The 19,743-nt window shown below is 31.6% G+C and overlaps 1 protein-coding gene across 3 annotated transcripts in view; it reads left to right on the forward strand.

Moving 5' to 3' along the window:
* LOC132928406 (A disintegrin and metalloproteinase with thrombospondin motifs like) overlaps window positions 1–19,743 on the forward strand; it is a 49,300-nt gene that overhangs the window by 15,508 nt on the left and 14,049 nt on the right. For all 3 annotated transcript variants that reach the window (XM_060993043.1, XM_060993042.1, XM_060993044.1), the window contains exons 2-5: window positions 3,655–3,838; window positions 8,206–8,269; window positions 9,646–9,854; window positions 15,425–15,511. In XM_060993043.1, the coding sequence (XP_060849026.1) occupies window positions 3,770–3,838; window positions 8,206–8,269; window positions 9,646–9,854; window positions 15,425–15,511 (429 nt within the window). In that variant the 5' untranslated portion in view covers window positions 3,655–3,769. The remainder of the gene's footprint in view (window positions 1–3,654; window positions 3,839–8,205; window positions 8,270–9,645; window positions 9,855–15,424; window positions 15,512–19,743) is intronic.

The raw sequence follows: 19,743 nt of genomic DNA on the forward strand, positions 1-19,743 counted from the left end.
GACGCAGAAACCATAATTTCATCGTGTATATACATAATATACATGGGTGTATAAGTCGTGTCGTGGGTATATTGCGTGTGTCGTATAAATCGTATATGTACGAACGTTTAATTCGCCGTGCGCGGCTGCTGCAGACATCGGAGACGTAGTCGTAAGGTCGAGCGGACGAACGAACGGTGCGACGCACGGGATCCCGATAAAACGTGTTAAACGAAAAATACACGTCGCGGATTTGGACCTGGTCCAAGAAAATAATATTACAACGTCGGCAGATCGTCGTTTATAACATTATATGTATGTATAGGTAGGGTATATAATACACGTACGGCGTATATTGGTTTTGCACTTTTGCGTTTTGGTGCCGTGCCAGCAGCAGCAGCAGCAGCAGCAGCAGCAACAGGCAACAGCAGACCGACGACGACGACGGATGTATATATTATATATATATATAAGAATACCGGTGCCGCTGCTGTATATTATTATCATTATTGTATTGTGGGTAGGTATATATACACACCACACGGTCGTCGATTTTGGCTACCGAATTCGTATTATATTATAATTGTTAAGTTATGATTGTATATATGATATTATAAGGTCTCACGCTGGTCGTGGATCACGCCGAGTTCGTTGCGCCCATATAGAATCGCTGTTGACATGCGTATACTTGCAAGCACGTTAATATAAGTTTATGAATACCTGAATGTGCGTTTTTGGCGATCGCGATTCGCTGCAGTGTAAGCCCACTGCAGGACAGTCCGAGACGCGTCTTCCACCTACATCATGTCGTATTCAGTATATATTCTAATCTGTAACGCGTCGTAACAAACTCGAAAAATATTCTGTCTCGCGTGTTTTCTGCTCTGTGATGTGGACGATTGTTTTTCTCTTGAAAAATTGAGAAAATTGCCGGTCAGGCATTACTAAACATTAAGAAAAAAATCGTGTTCGTAGGAGGTACCTAAGTAATTTCCTAACGGGTCCCACTGACGGATATATTGTAACGGTGATGATGACGTGTGTCGCGCGTTTCACTATAATATGTTCCAGTTTTGAAATGTCAGATATTATGTATTTATACGATAATTATAATTATATAGGTACACCGTAATATGTTATCATTACATTACAGCATACAGCCGGCGTGTGTGCGGTATGATATAAATTGTAATAATTACGCGCGCCCTTGAAACGCGTATGCATTTGTGTGTGAAGATCCTATATTACATGGCGTCGTATGTATTTGAAAAATTATGAAGTATATACCTACCCAAAGCTTATATATGTGTAATCATATACAATATATAATGTATAAAGTGCCTATTATCTGTTCATTGTCCTTTACGAGTCATTGTTTCCATATCATATTATTATTATGTTTATCGAGCACACGCGCACGGAGCAGTAGCCGGTAGCCGGTTTTAAAACGAAACCCGTGTATATATATATTATATATGTATAAACTACAAAGCATATTTTAATTTGATACGCTTTAATAATAATAACAACCCGTTCTTATAATTACTGATCTTACAAGGCGAACGCTTTTCGAAACGTCTTTGCCGAATGTTAGTAGTGTTACCCGTATAAGGTATAAGTATACACGGGACCGTAAAGGATACATTTCTGAACTTTTTACGTAGATAAATATAGTAATGCGCGCGTTTGGAACGCCACGGTTTCTTGTCTAAAATCGTACAATAAAAATATTACTATAAATTATAATATCGTCTATATTATAATATTTCATAGTTGCACATAATTATTTATTATAGACTACACTATAGTGTTAGTGTATAATATTATATTCAATATTCACTGACTACATGTACTCTTATATTATAATAATTTATAATAAGTATACGGTACGGTATCGTCGTGACATATAAATTAAAAAAGAAAAACCATTGCTATATTATATATTGTGTTATCGTAATAAAACATTATACTGTAAACATCATAACATAATAATTGCTATGTTGTGATATTTATACAATGATTGCAGTTATTTGATTCGCCAGTTTTTCTGAGTTTCTTAACATTCGTCGAGGTTTTTCATAACACTAATAAGTAATAACTGTCATGAACGAGTTAAGAAAATGTATATAGAATGCAAAGTTAGCCATCCATTCTCAGACCTAGGTATATTGTTTAGAGTCCATTCTGACAAACTTACATAATGCAGGCCAGCTAATAAAATTATACAAATGTACTTTAAAAACTTTATAAATCCGCAAGTTTTATAAAAATTTCATCAAATCAAATAAATTATTAGCATAAAATATACCTCTAGAAATCGGTAACAACACGCAAAAAATTATATTGACAATTAAATAGTAATAATAATTTTACGGATCTCTGATCATAATAATTGTTATTGTATTTATTAAATATGATTCTTTTTTATTACACCTCCTATAGGCGTTTGTTATATAGGTGAAGACGTTTTAAAAGCGACGCAAAGATAGAAAACTTATTATTGTAGTTTACAAAACTAAAATTTTCACGAACACTTTCTTCGAATCGTATAAAATGTCGCAACAGACAATTAGGTGTTCACGCATACAGATCGCTTCCATTTTATAAACTTTTCATTTTATTCACGATCAAAGCAGTAATTTTAAAATCTTAAATGTCTGAAGAATAATTATTTTTAAAACCGTTGGACGTTTGGCAGGCAGCATGGTTAAGATATACAAATATACAATCGTTCCCGTTATGTCGACTTTTCCCTGTCCTTTTTGAAACACTCAATAGTCTTGACTTTATATTTTCGGTTTTAGCATAACATAAATTCGAATACTGATAACCCGATAATCACATCGCTATATAATCAAATTCGTGGATTGTCCGTGCAGACGTAATGATCACACCCACACCCCACAGATCGGTCAATGTGTCAAACTAAAATACACTTCTCAACATCCGGAAAGCGAAAGTGTGCGACACGTGTGCACAAAACATTATAATGCACATATACATCGCGTCTGCGAGAAGATAATACCTATAGCGAATGGAAACGAATAAACGTATATCCGCGTGCGCATGTGGCATGTGTGCACGAAGCGTGGAATATAATATTCATCCATATTTATGATTACAATTTTACGCCTTGTTATATCTATTCTATGTGTGTGTTTGCATACGCACACCTTTACCGGCGATAGGATGTACACGAAACTCTTCTTCCGGTTATAATATTGTTTTTACCACATAAAACTTTTATTTTATAATATATCATAAACAATGCGGACGCAGACGCATTTAGACGCGGTATTCGCATAATATATTATAATATGTACGTCATTAAATTATACTCAAACTCATCTAATTACAGGCGGAAAATTTCGCGTTATCGTTCAATTATAATACGTACCTACATTGACTACATTGTTCCTACACAGGAATGTGCATTACTACTGCGCCACGCGATATCACTATACGTCGTCATCGTGCGCTATAATACAAAGTTGACTTCACGCGTCGGTCGTCTTTATGAGCCATATACACTTCCTTCCGTGTAACGTGCTGCAGCCTATTATTATGTTATGACTGCTATATAATATAATCACAATTAATGTGCAGCAATAAGCGTGTAATACTCGCGTTTAGTAGCCATTTATGACATAACAGTTTTTCGTTTGTAATTTGCAGCCTGGCGACGACAGCGGTGCTCGTTTATCCCGGATGACCGGCGACTACAGAAGACGTCTGTAACGCGCCCGCAACCCCAACACCACCACCGCGGGTCCGGCCTCGAATTGCCGCCATGGTAATACTATCGACATGGAGTTTCATCAGCATAACAGCGTTCGCATCGCAGATATTCGCCAACACGGTAATAACAAAAACATTATATATATATATATATTATAGATTTGTGTATAGGTACTATATGTATAAAGGTATCCAAAGCTATGTCTTCATTATTATAAATACAGGATTTATTATTTCACGGATTGTTATAATATTATAACAATTGTTTTTAATATTTTCTTTTTCGTTTATTACATTATAATAATATGATCTTATAGTCAAGACAAGAAATCTCTGTAACATTTTCTTTTCAGTCGGAGGGTTATCGTGTATTGTATTCCGATTGACATTATTGAGATTGGAGAATTTTGTGTGACTGTATGTATCTGTAAAATATTTCTGAAATTTGATTTCGATTTTTATTTTTACGTTTGTGACTTTCCTCGGATTCCTTAAGAACTATGAACTATAATAAATTATATTATGAAGACTTTTTATCTTGTTGCATTTTTAAACTTTTTAATTCAAAAATACCTAACATTTATCAATTTTTCCATATTTCCAAGCTTTAAACGATTATAATCTATGTGATTATACAAATATATATACAGTTAAATTAAATAAAAAAAACGTTTACCTTGGTGACGTTAAGATTAGTCGTTTACAGGGAGCGTCCCATTCATCCCTTCTCGTCCCTCCACGATAACTTGACATAGGAAACGCGTATATATGAAAATGCAGCATGTATATTATAATGTATAATAACATACAAGTTAAAGGTAAACGACAACCCATAGCTAGTTCTTATTATAGAAATTGGTTCATATCGCGCCGCAGGTGTCTACCTATATATTATTATTATATTATTATGTACACAGTAAAACAACGTTTTTTTTTTTGTTACCATATCATTATTATACCACCACCGCCTGCCGCGATATATTAAATGTGTGTGTTTTACTCTTTTACCTGCCGCCACCGACTGCAGGCTAACAATAATACGCGTGCACCGCCGATCGGGTTTTTTACGCAAGTGTAAATAGTGAACTACTTTGGAATACGCATGATAATATTATTATTGTACACACGCGTGGCGGTTGATACACTCACAGACATGCGGCGTATATAATATAAACTGTACAACGACGTAATCACTGCAGATTCGATCGAGATACCTTTTTTATTATAATATATATATATAACGCACAATGTCAAAAACGAAACTGGGTCCGCCACGTACCTGATCGTTATAGGCGGGCAGGGCGATTGCGTCAAGCCCGGCACATTTATCGTATACAGTATAACAGTATACACCATATAATACATAACACGCGTATATTAAATATATATATAAAACATTATACCTATAGGTACACCTGCAGCGGTCGTGACTCGCGAGTTCGCAGTGTATTATATATCATTATATTGGCGAAAACGAGAAAAAAACCAATTCGAATCTAATAACTATATAATAATATAATATCATATCGTTATATATTGCACCTACGTCAATAGGCAACATTATATTATGTTGCCAAATGCTCAAACGTCCGCCCGCAAGTCTCGATCGAGACACGCGACGCGCGAACAATAATATTCGAAACGAAACAAAATTCCAACGGTGCGGTAAATCGTCGTCGATCGGTTTTGTCACGATTGACAACCTCCTCCCGCCGTGGCACCGCCACCGCATTGACACCATCTCGGTCGATTGCTTTATTGTTTCAAGGATTGTGTGCGCACGGTGCGTTATCGTCATTCGATAGTAATAATTGAAACGCGTTTATGATAATACAAAAATGATTTTCTATTTTGTTTCTCGTACAAGTTACCGGTAATAGTCTGCAATAGATCGACTAGGGCAGAGTGTCCCAATCCTAAATCGATATAATAATCGATTACGTCGTCTGTTTAATACTTAATAAATAAAAATAATAATAATCATTATTGTTTAAAACCAATAAGATTCGATTTTATGGTAAAATACATAAGTTCACATCGATTGGCTAACAAAAACCAACCCATTTAGATTTACATGTCACGAAACTCTCTCTCTCTCACTTAGTAAAACGTTAAATGTATTCAAAATAATTTTGATGTTATTATTCAGTAGTTTTTCACGTTTTCTATTTACTTGACGTAAATCTAACGTTACACCAAACTTTAATCGCAAGAACAATATAAATAGTACCTAAATATGTATAACAATGTGATGTTTCAACCTTAAACTATGTTTGTTTTAATGCAATTCTACACGGAAGATGATTTATGATAATTGAAGGCCTTGTTTGGTTACGATTCACGATTATTATCTAAAAAATTAAAATTCATAAAAAATAAAAAAAAAATAATCGACGTATTGTGTTGTTCCATAGTGTAGCTATGTTACTCAATACTCAACAATAGTGTAGTGTGTTTGCGTATAATATTGTATGTTTTTTTTATATCGTTTATCAATAATATTTTGTTCGTACGTCGTACCTAATCATTTACCTTTTCGATCGGAAAACGACGAAAGTGTTTAATAACAATATACGCATTTCCATACATTTGCAGATATCTTCGTATTATGATATTAACATTTTTTTTTTAAAATTCGTGGCGCCAACTTTCACCAAACGGTTAATGATCCGAATCGTCGTCATATGTATATCATGACCACGTGGGCGAATTCGCGCTCTCTGCGGTGTCGTTGGCTCAATATACGTGACCAAATATAATAAAATACATATAAGAGACATTCCTCAAGGTAAACGAAAATCCTTGTGGTGGCGATACGAGTCGAGATCCTGCGGTGTTATCAGCTCTTCAGCGGGCCGTCACAATATTATAATGAATTCATTATAATTTTTTTGGTTTTTTAAGTCCTTGGACTCCGTGTATGCTATATAATATGTAGTGCTTACATCCTAACACACACTCGCGCACGCACACAATCTTATATAGATACGGATACGGGACGACGTCACCCGCTGCCTGCCACCATCTAGTGTAGTTCTCGACCTTCTATACGGGACGAGGTCGGTCTCTGCGTTTTCGGCCGTAATCCGTCACTCTACTGCAGCTGAACGAAATAATGCTTTTCTCATTGTCCTGGTTTTTTGTGTTATCGTGATAACAAATAATAATAATATTATTATTCCGTGTGGTTTGTCGACCGTATAATGCGACGGCGGCAACCGATATCCACCCTAAACAATGGGCTGCCGTCGGGGCTAACGAACCTATATCTCGTCGCATACATGTACGCCACTATATTATATTATTATACGTGTGTGTATGCATGGCGTCATGTGCTCGACCCATAGAAGACGTAATAATATATATTTTAATGACGCATTATTGTACGCGCGGTCCGAATGCCTGATGTCCGAACGGCGGAGAGACTCATCGTGATATTATATATGTACATTGTACGTACACATACGTATATATATATATATATATATATATATGCCCCGCACCACATCGCAGTCGGAAAACTGCCGTAAATGTGAGGGCGAATTGATGTTATGTAGTATCCGGTTACCTTTTTTTTTATTATTATTATTACTCGATACTCAATAATTGTAGATGATGATTAAAGCTTGAAATATTTTTTGACAAAATGTCCAGTTTTTGTTTTTTAAACCACCGACTGCATGCAGTGTTAAGTGCTATCTAAGTCTATATATGTATGTATATATATATATATATATATATATATATATATATTTACACTTATACACCAAGTCTATAACACTCAAAATTTCAAAAACTAAGTTTATCGATTTCCATAATATATGGTCGTGAACTCGTATGTCGTCGCGGAGTAAACATCTTTTCGCAAAACTGTCTGTAATACTTTTTTATACTATTCAAATGTTATAGTGTAGCCATTTTTTTAAAGAAGTCGCAGTCGAGAACTTTTTCCACAGAAACTCGTTAGTTGTGCCTATATAAGTACGCGTATACGGTATACACTCCAGAGATGAGGATTTCTACATTTATTTCTCTTTCGAATCGGATGTATTAAATTACCTATGTATAATGATATATTATCTCCGCCATGCGTTACGCAATCGTAACTTCACGTCATCCGGCTGGATGCGTTTTTATGCAACTCATAAAGGTATCTCGAGATAACTGTCTACAGCGCGGGAATTGGTTACCTATCAGACACCCAGCTAAAATATATATGCAACATCTATTATAGATACGTACGTCGTACACAGATCATAGGTAGCATATCGATATCATACGTACCTATTATCAACATGACATATACTCATAACTTATATTATTGTATGTACTTACATATTATACGAATTGTGAATTAATATTATACCATCAAACGTCATTCCGGACAAAACAGTTATAAAATAGAAACAGACGATAATATCAATATTAATCATATAGATAAACTTAAATACTTACTCGAATAATAAAATGTTTTATTTTTGATTTCAGTTACACGAGCATATGGACGTGGACGGCCTGAGGACACTGTTTCACGTGGAACATCATTCGGAAGGTATGCGACTATCTCGAAAATTAAAATATTATTTATTTTGTTTCATTATTTGACGCGGATCATATTATAATTCATAACCTGGGTTAGGTAACACATATAATATATAGCTGATACGATATCGACATATTATCAATACTTCCCGTTTTTTATAATTTTTATTTTGTTCTAATTATTATTATTATATAAGATTTGGGCTAATTGAGAAAAAGGCAGGGTGGCCAACTTTAATAGACTTGTGATCGATTTCTGAGTTTTCACAGGTTGTTGCGATCGACAAAAAAAAAGAACGCATGTCGACCTGTTGGAAACCCCTGATATATTATAGTGCCAACTATAACCCGTTATAATATAATTCTTAATTCTGAAAAGTGGAGATACCCGGTTCTTGCACCAGACCCTTCATCTCACGGACAGTAAAAAAAAGTATCTTCAATGTTAACACGACGAGATTTTTGCAGAATACTTCATGATTTTCGCATTTTACGAGTATAGGTACGTGAAGAGTAGTTATTCCCATTGTATACGTTAATACGTATGATCATCATACAGTGAATCGCCCCGAAAACTACATTGCAGCGAACCAATGTCGTCATGTGGATCTGCTATGTACTGCATATCTATAACTTAACCATGGGTGACGCGAGGTACACTTATAATATGTTAAATATGGACGTTGTGGAGCTATTTAATATTTATCCGTACACATTATGATACTGTACTGCGTGAGATTTCCTCCTCTTTTTTGCGTTTTTTACACACCGCTATAACAGGAGTTTCTATACTACACAAATGTGTTATACTTATGTAGGTGTTTGCGTAGGTTTCAACTTTATACTAATAATGCTGCCTGCCTCGTTAACACCGGTCAACGTTCTGTCTGAATCCCGTGCCACCACTGTATGTGTAGTAATATTTACATACACTTTTGGTACCTTTAACTTTATATCATTTGACTTATTTTTCAATTGTCTTCTAAAATTTTATTTACGTGTTAAATTTTTGAACACTAAATATATAAATCGATTCATTCGATGGATAAAAAAAATTACTAATACATAACTATTTAGTGTTGTTAACCATACAATTGGTCATCGTAATATAATATAATCCATATAATATTATATTATCATACAACCATTAAATAAGAATACAATGGAGGCACGTTTCGCCATCTTAGACAGGAGACTATGTGCATTAATATTAAACGATGAATAATCAAGGGGAAAAGAATTTAATTTATTACAACAACAAATTATTAACAAAAGTTTAAAATTTTAATTTTACTTTAATCTTAAATTTTATAGATCTTAAATACGATTTTATAATAGTAACTTTAATAGACTTGAATGTGTTAATATAAAGTATTTTATTTACAGTGCCCGTCTACGAGGTGATAAGTCTGCATTCGGTCGTCAAACGGAATGCGGATGGCGCACACAAAGTTCGACTGAAGGCGTTCGGAGAACACCACGACTTGCAACTAGAGCCTTCCGATCGCCTTTTCACGGGCGACAAGTTGCGTGCCTGGACGGCACATCACAACTCCACCACAGACACAGTACACTACACCGAACTGCCAAACGACGTAAGTCCTCACAAATATTTTAATACTAATTAATTTTATTACATTATTTATGTATATTTTCATAAACATCTATATCGAATACCTGTTAGTATTGAGCTGTAAATAATTGCAGTAAGTGTAGATTCAGTGGTGGCGTCAGGGACGGGCAAAATAGGGCCATGGCCTTACTGGCTACTTGAAAATGTCTGGCCCTACCACTGGCCTAACCTTAGACATTATAATAGACTTATTTTTAATTTTCTGTGACCCTACCTTAGTAGGGTTGTACCTTACAACATTTTAAACACAAATCCTTTATAAATGGCCAAATTCTCCTTTATAAACAATGATGCCATTAAAAATTATCTAGTAATAGAAACAATGCTTTTCGTTTCGTTTAAATATTTTTGCTTAAAAAATTTAAAAAAATAATAATACTTAATACAACTATCACACGCATAACTATTACATAAAATAACAAACTAGAAACAAACAGTATCGCAATATATTGACAATTAGTTTTGTTTAACTTTTAAACTTTCGGCCACGTCAATCATGTATTGAATCGGATGTAATACAATATAGTGACTATATCCTGATAGAGAATTTAATGTATTTGGTTGGTATATTAGATATACATTTTATCATTATTATCACTAATAAATAACTATTAATCCCATTGATTGCTTACCGGATAGAAGTATTAATTTATTATACTCAACTATATGTACAAAGAATTAAATAACGAACATTTCTGTACATGAGTTATGTATGTAGATTTTGTCGGGACGTTATTTTCTTCCCTTTTTAATCGACGATTTGTATTCCAATAATCATATTATTATTGAATCATGACGCATTTTAATGTTTTACTGTATTAACTATTTACGATTTGACGTTTAAAAACATAATAATACTTATGTATGAGGCATTTTACCTACGTCATCGTCGTAATTTTACGGATTATACCGGTTCTGAACCTTATTAATCAGGTAGGTACTTTTATATTAAAAAATCATTTTGAAAACGAAAAACCAATTTCAATTTACGTTAATTTCAGTGTTTTAACCACGACATAATAATAATAAATAAATTCGAACGTCAAAAAACATTTAGCATGATTGATTTCGACGTTTCTGCGAATGAATTTTATTAAAATTATTATAAAAATATTTATACAAATCAATAATGATTTTTGACGAAAAATTTTTGTTTTAAAAATTTAAATCCAACAATTTTTCCCATTTCTCTACTATTAGAATTAAAATTATTATTGTTAATATTGTTTCGCTTTGTAATACGTATAATATTTATCATTTTTTGTCTCCACACCTATAATGACTAATGAGTACCTATTATAAACATTAAAATTTATTTAATCCACGTTTTATTAATTTTTTATCTATTGTTATACTTATTCGTTACAATAATAAATGTATTAGAATGCTTTCTTTGAGGTTCCAACCGGTTTCCAACTTTTTGCCTGTAAACGATAACGCTTATCGTCGGATTTTCCTGTTTTTACCCTATCTAAAACCAAGTGTAGGTGACGGTTATATACTATTGTATATGTACGTGTGTGTTATTTGTATACACAATTCATGTTTGTTTATGTGTGGTGTTATCTGCGTATTGTGATGTCACTCGTCGAGGTTACTATTCAATACTATTAAATAATAATGGAAACGTTAGATAATGAATTAAGACACATACACATAGCAAGATACTATAGTATACCTACTATATGAATAAAACATTGACAATGACTATACTCGTTACGACCATCCACCATTCTGAATTAAAATAAAATTACATAGGTAACAATTTATAATGTTGAACTCATTAAGCATTGTCCTGATCAAATTTTGTATTTTTGTGTTATTTTTTGTTTTTTTAATGCAAATCATTTTATATTTTATACAATTTGTGTGTGTTTAAGACTTTCATATAAAAATCTGCTATAGAATATGTAGTAGTCAGTAGGCACCTAAAGTTGTATAAAAAAATGACTGGGAAGTGGGATAATGAACATTTTCAAGAATACAATCATTTATTTTTTAACGATGTAATTATTTAATATGTAGATTGTAGATACATAAAATACATTTTTATTTTATAATAATTTAATACGCAATTCTCGTGTAACAGAAAAAAAACTGTTAATCCGGCGGTAAAAGTATACAAATTTTCTTACGGCGTATGATAATAAGACATTTTACCGTTCAGTTTAAATAAATAAAAAATAAACCATAATGATACGATTTTAATAAATTAATTATACTCTTCCCCTCTGATCACGACGCAACGTTTTTGGCTGTGTTTCAAATATTCAAATCTCACATTATAACGATGACAAGTATTACCTCCATATAAGTGTGCTCATCGTCAATTATAAGTAGTTTTGCATTGGTTATTGGCTATATTTTCCTTCGTCAGCTGCAGACCAGCTTGACGAGTATTATGAAACGATACAAAAGGTTCATTGCTACTACTATATAAATGGAATATTTTATAATATTATGTACATTATTATCATAGGGTTGATAACAAAACTTGGCATGTGCAAACTTTCGACGCAACTATATTATAACATATTACATATAATGCGTGTATGAATATATGCATTAAAAACCACATAAGATTTTTTTAACAGTCGATTTCTACGTTCCTAAGTCTTGGATAATTGTATTTCGGAAATTTTTAGTTATTTTAATGGAATCATGGAAAACTTTAGTTAGTGTATACGGATTCAAAAAACATAAGTTATTTTCGTAAAAAAGTTTTTTCAATTAAAACATAAGTAAATAAAGTATTTTTCTGAAAGCTTTGAATTATAAATATCTGGTATCTATATTGGATTTTGAATCGATTGTCAATTACTGAAATTGAAAATTTTAATTTTATACATTTTGATGAGTTAGAATAATTCCATCAATTATTGTCTGGCATAGGATTACCAGTAAGATGTCGATGCACTTTATAACTATGATTATGTTTTCACTTCAATACTCTAAACATTTATTAATATAAATAACTTAAAGCTATAAACAATAAACTTATTAATGCATTAATCCTAATTGCAGATAGATAAAATCCCGTCGTCTTGTGATAGAAAAAAAAATTTTTTTGTATAAATAACATATTCCTATGCATAATATTGTATCCTATAAAACAAACATATTAATTATTAATCCTTATACCTAGTAGGTACCTACATCATAGTACACACACAGTAAAAACTGTAAAACCTAAGATAAGACGCAAATGTCCTTATATTTCGGTGGTCAGTTATATCTTCTGCTATACCAAAATAATTTCCGCATTGTAGGTGGTATAGGTCAGCCATGGTTAATTTTTAATGATTACAAATATATATATATAATGATAAATCATAATATTATGCATTTATATAAATATATATTATATAAACATGTAAACATTATGTCAGCGAAACTTTTTTTTTTAAATACCTATAATCTATACGCACATTCGTGATTCAACTATGAGCATTGTACAATAATATATAAATATCCTATACAATAACCGATATGAATATATGAATATTCAAATAAAAATTATGATATTGTGTTCATATACATATACTAACGCGTACGCGCGTTACATAAGAATAAACACCCACGCATCGTAAGTTTATCACTCCCGCCAAGGTGTGGTACAGTATTTTTAACGGCCAATACGCATTTAAATTTACTCGATATTTACACCTATATATAGTATATTATATATTTATACACGTGGTTTCTCCATGAAATGTAATAATTACCGAACAAAACCAACACACTCTTCTCGCGTGTGCGTGTACTAAATAATAATACTATAGTATCGCAGTCGTTAACAAATTTATAATATATAGTATATACCTACGTAAATATACGTATCCTGCACAAAGAGCTCGCATAATGGAAACGTACGAAATATATGATGTACCTACCTGTACAAAACATAATTATTATGTAACCGCCCGGGGCCGAAAACCGCTCTGTTTTCATTTATATATATTTATTACTCACATCAAATACCTATTAAATTATTATATGATTGGTCAGAAAATGAATTAGAGAGAAAGAACTCGCTTAAACGACTGAACGTTGTAATGTTTACATATGTTTCACGTGCGTTGCCTTTTATCATGTAATATTATATACTATATATATATATATATATATATTAAAAATAAAAGAGCCGAATTTATATTTTAATGATTCAATTTATATATGTTTGTAAAATACATAAATAATCTGTACATTATTCATAACTTCATAAGTACTGCGTTATGCGGACGATAGACACAATGATTCCTGATGACCTATTAATATCATAAACAATATTATGCATTATAATTTGTGATTCCTATTAAACGATGAACACATTTTATGCATTACATAATTCAGTGTGTCCATGCGGCGTGAAATGGATTGACTCGTATAAATCAACGAAACTTGCATCGAGAAATTGTATTTACGAACAAAAAACACTTTGCCACGGTCAATTATTATGCTGTTAATACACAAGTGTACACTTATATTACAACACAATATAATATCGTATGTACAAAAGTAGATTCATATTAATTGTTTAGTTTGACACCTCCTACGCGTTACAGCCTAGATAATATCGCCAGAGCTTTATTGTTATAAGGAGGCTTATGGTGTGACGTTGTTGACACACACTTTGCACCAGTCCTGCCATATATTTATGCATTTCCAAACTACACCAACAGACGAAAAAATTAAGTAATTCTTATTGATAAAATCAATTTTCTATTTTTTCATTATCTATTAAATACGTATTCCTAATTCGAGAAACGATCTTTTAGATAACTTTTAACACGCGTCACGCCTCATTAATACAAAAAAGTTTAAAATTATAGTAAAATTGATATTGAAATATAGTTTCTAAAACTAGTATAATAGCTAATTATGTGCCGATAATAGAGATGAGTTTTTGTAACCCATTTTTTTGAGTCATAAATCTCAAAATGTTTTATAACAATAATATTAAGAATTCGTTGTTTCATCAGTAGTAAAATGTCCTCATCAAATCGAAAAATTAAACATAATATTTTTAATAAAATATCAATACATAATATTATTTTGATATTATATAAGCTTCTAATAATTTATAAAATGAACAATATTTTTATAGTCCATTTGTGTTAATAGGGGTGGTTTTTATATGGTTATCTTATGATAATAGTGCTAGACTCTTAGTTGTTATTACATGGCGATAAATCGTATTTACGATATAGGTGGAGGTGATTTTTACCAACCATCTAATTACCACAGTAACGATAACGATTATGTATACCTTGCATGTATATAGTATAATATATTTTACTTATTTTGATTTACAATCCACCTATATTATATTATATATCCAACCATAATACACCGATATCATTATGAAGATGATAGAGAACCAAATGCATTGCAGCGTAGATAATTTGATTCTTTTATATATTGTTACGTTGTTGGAGATTCCATGTACCTTCTACTATATAAATTACTTTATTATACGCCTATAATATATAAGTATTTTTTTAACGAGTTGTTTTTGTTTGTCTTTTGCAGGAACACATCGGCGTGCCGTATCAAGATGTCGATAAACGAGCAGCAGTCGTCTTACACAACGACCACGAGGACGGAACGATTCTTATGGTAAGTCAGTCGCGTCTCGTCGTGTGACAAGGTCAAGTCAAAGCGCCATAATACAAAATATAACGACATTATTATAATAGAAGATAATACATAAATAATAAAATGTCAGGCCGCGAGACGGATCATTGTCGTTGTTGTAATCGAAGTATATAAACCCGGCCGCGAGCCACTAGAGTATTACGTTGACAAACACAATGCGTCTTCATTTAATGTATTATAAATAATTAAGTTTAAGAAAATAATGTATAAATAACGCGAGTCTTATTAAATATTGTATAATATATTTCTATATATATAAGTACAGGTAATAGGTATAATTAATATATTATAAATGCGCAACGAGGCGACGAAATAAGGTCGTTTGAACATATATATATATATATATATATATACGTGAAACGGTTTTTTTTTTTACTCAGTGTTCTTCTTTGATTAATGAATTGGCACGAAAACCGAGCACAGTCGTTATTGGGTCATTGAACAATATATATAATTGAAAAAAATAATTATTATTATTATAATAACGAATATTATTCTTCGGGAGCCGTTGCGCAACCCGATTTCGATTATTTTATAACAATAAAAATATATATAAATGAAACGACGAGACATCAGACAATAATACACTTATAATACGATAGTATCTTATAATATACACATCATCGCATACTTCATAGATGGTCAGACTTGTGAAATCGCCATCGGGAACCATGATTTGGACTTGCGATGGATCCCACGACAGCGACACTCTCGTCGCGTCGTATTGTTGTAAATCGCCTGCTAATATCGAATACTACGGGCGCAACAGTATAAGAACATAATATAATAATAATATTACGGATTGTACGCATCGTACGGTGGATTGGTGATTGGACACGGAATTCGTTCCGGTTACGCGTGGTGTCTGACCCTTAGACGAGGTTACTCAATGTTATATAAATTATAATACCGTAGTTGTATTGCGGATCTGATTGCAGACAGATGTAAATCGGTGAAAAAATCAAAAAAAAATAATAATTAATATAATATATTAATATACTTACCAACTTACATAGATACCTGCAACTTAGGCAGATATCACGGATTTGCATACATTATACCTATATATACTTACTGTTATATATGTTATATAATGCTATAGGTACGTATACCGTATTCGCACTTGTGTATATATATACGCAAATACAATATACAATATCGGTGCCATTCAAGAACGTTTGTCGAAAAATTTGCAATTTGTATGTATATAATGCGCCGACTCAAGGTTTGTGCAGAAAACAATAATATTCAGATGCGGAGTCGACTATATTTTGCCTCCCATCCTAAATGCCTATTATAATTTGACACGAGGTTACCTACATCTATTCTATGTTATACAATATTATTATATATATAACTATAATATATAGTAGGTATACCTTATTATGTATAAGTTATGTATACGCACGTGCGTCGTCCGTATGACATATTTCGGTTTCCCTAGAAATTTGATTAGTTGAGCATCTATATTATGTCGAACGTCGATCATCTCGTCAATGTGTAAAGATATGAATACGTAATATATATATACATAGAATAAGGCATAATATTTTAATATGATCGAAAATTTTATTCATCAATCTCGATATGAAAACTTGTACAAATCAGACTGAAAACAAAAACATATTCCGTCGTGTAAGCACGATTATATTCAAATAGCATACGAATGCCTATATCATAGTAATAATAATAATCTATAATAATACTATATAAGTATTATATATGCATGCAGAAAATCGTCTAGAATTCAAACCTATTATTGTCTTAGTACTACCAGCTGGCTATAAATGTCTATATTGTAAACAAATATAGGCGAAATAACAATATAATATAATAAAACTGCTAAAATACAATAATATATAATATTATAATCTATTTCGGCGACGAACAAAAATAAAGCAAGCGAGAGACTTTAATGCATGACATGACGTAATAGCACTGAGGACCGTTTTGGATCTAATTTATATGCCAACTACGTATAAGACAATAGAGAAATTAATCGAAAAAAGCTTAGACGAATATGAATGACATGTGTGTTTTCTATGTCGACGGGATGTCGTTTTCTATAAAAGTAAAATTTGAACTTATATTTGCTAATCTTTAATAAATATCTACATAATAACAACGGCTTATCGTAGATTCGTAGTATATTATACTATACAATGTATATAGGTATATATAATGTCATTGAAACGTTTAAAGTGGAGAAATACAACACGTAACAATAAATATCATAATAAAGAAGTCAAAATCGTTTAATGATATTCGCCATTCCTCCATGCACTTAAATTACTGTAAAGTGAGTGAATAATATATATTATTATAATACCTTCAATCTTCATAGATTTTTTTTTAAGTTATATTTACTGGTTTTACTAGTAATACTTATAGTTATTTACAGTATCCAATAGGTTTGGAAACTAATCTAATGACTAATTAGGACTGATAAGCTACAGACTACACTATAGATATATAATATATTTATACATATTTTTAAATTAAAAAATTAATTAATCAATTACACAATTTGTAAAAAATTAGATTTGTTGTTTCAGTTTTAACATGCATTACATAGTCATGATTTGAATAGATTATTTTATTTCTTTGCATAATTTTTGAAAAAATTTAAAGTAGGTACCTACATCATAATTTTTTTAAATATTAAATTTAGTCTAAGTGGTTTTCGTTTTCACAAACGCATCGACCAATACATAAATAAGCTATATTAATACTTGTCCAGTAAAAATGTTTACCTTGAAACTTCTACCAGATAACATTTAAAAAAAATTTATTTTAATTTTGTTTTATATTCCCACGGAAACTTAACAAAACCACCTACTCTCACTTTTCTTGTGGAAACCATTATTGCAATATGAAAACAAATTATCATTGTATAACGATTTGTTAAAATAGTTTGGTCTGAAAAAAAATGTGTGATTAATATTTATCAATGGATATACCTACGTACTATCCTTTGCGGGTGGTATATAAATAACATTTTTCTTAACCATATATGATAATGTCAATAACAATAATGAATAATGATTATGATAAAGTATATGCTATAGGTGTTATATTGTCGACGTTGGTAAATCAGCTTATTAATACTAGCAGTCTAGCACATAAAAAATATTATAATTAATTTTAATTAAAGCACATAATAAATATTCTGATTTTATAACCTGTTCTGGGTGCGCGTATTAGGCAATAATATACATTTAAATATCTTGTAATTTTCATCAGATAACAATTTGTTTACAAAACATAAACATTTGAATTCGTTAACACCTGCAGCGAATACATTATATATTTAGATTGTATAGGACATAATCAGACACCGCACGAGTTCAATAACGGCAACGCGCCGAGTAAAATCGAAAAAATTAGTCAAAATTAATGAAACCCGAATATACACGCGACACACTTATGGAACGGTGATATGTTTTTTTTTATTTCGTTCTTCGTCCTTACGTCCAAAATGTTTAAATATATATGTTTATTTACCATTCAAGTGCCACATATATAAACGACACCGGTATACCTATATGGTTACATTATAACAGGGACATAACAAATATAACCGCGAAGTGTTCCAAGCAAAATAACGCGAACGATGAACGAACTGTATTGAGTTATATTTGTCAAACAACGAATAAATTATACAACTTATACATATAAGGCATATTCAAACAATAAAAAAAAACGCAAGCGATTTGTAATAAACTATATATTATTATTGTCAGAAAAAATATTTTGAAAACTTTGAAAAATCTCCACCTCCTCGATGACTTAATATTTAGATAAAATAAGGACAATCGTATACCAGGTGATTTCTTAAATTATTCGTAATTTACTATTAACCGGTATATATATTAGATACTTATATGTTATAGTACTAAAAAAATCAAATATATTTCTGATCAAATAATTAAAATATAATAATAATAATAATATAATACGTGCCGATGTAAATATTATATAATATTCATATATTTAGGGGCGTAAAATGTATAAATAGGTACCACCCTGGACTATGGCGCGAAAAATCTGCACAGTGTTGCTCATACACGATATTATATTATATAATAACATCTCATTAATTTTCAATGATCACAACCCAAAGTTAAATATTATACTAAGTAATATCCGCTATCAAAGGATGCTTCAGCGTTGATTACTGCAAGGCGGTTGGC

This window comes from Rhopalosiphum padi, chromosome 4 (assembly GCF_020882245.1).
Source record: "Rhopalosiphum padi isolate XX-2018 chromosome 4, ASM2088224v1, whole genome shotgun sequence".
Taxonomy (NCBI): Eukaryota; Metazoa; Arthropoda; class Insecta; order Hemiptera; family Aphididae; genus Rhopalosiphum; species Rhopalosiphum padi.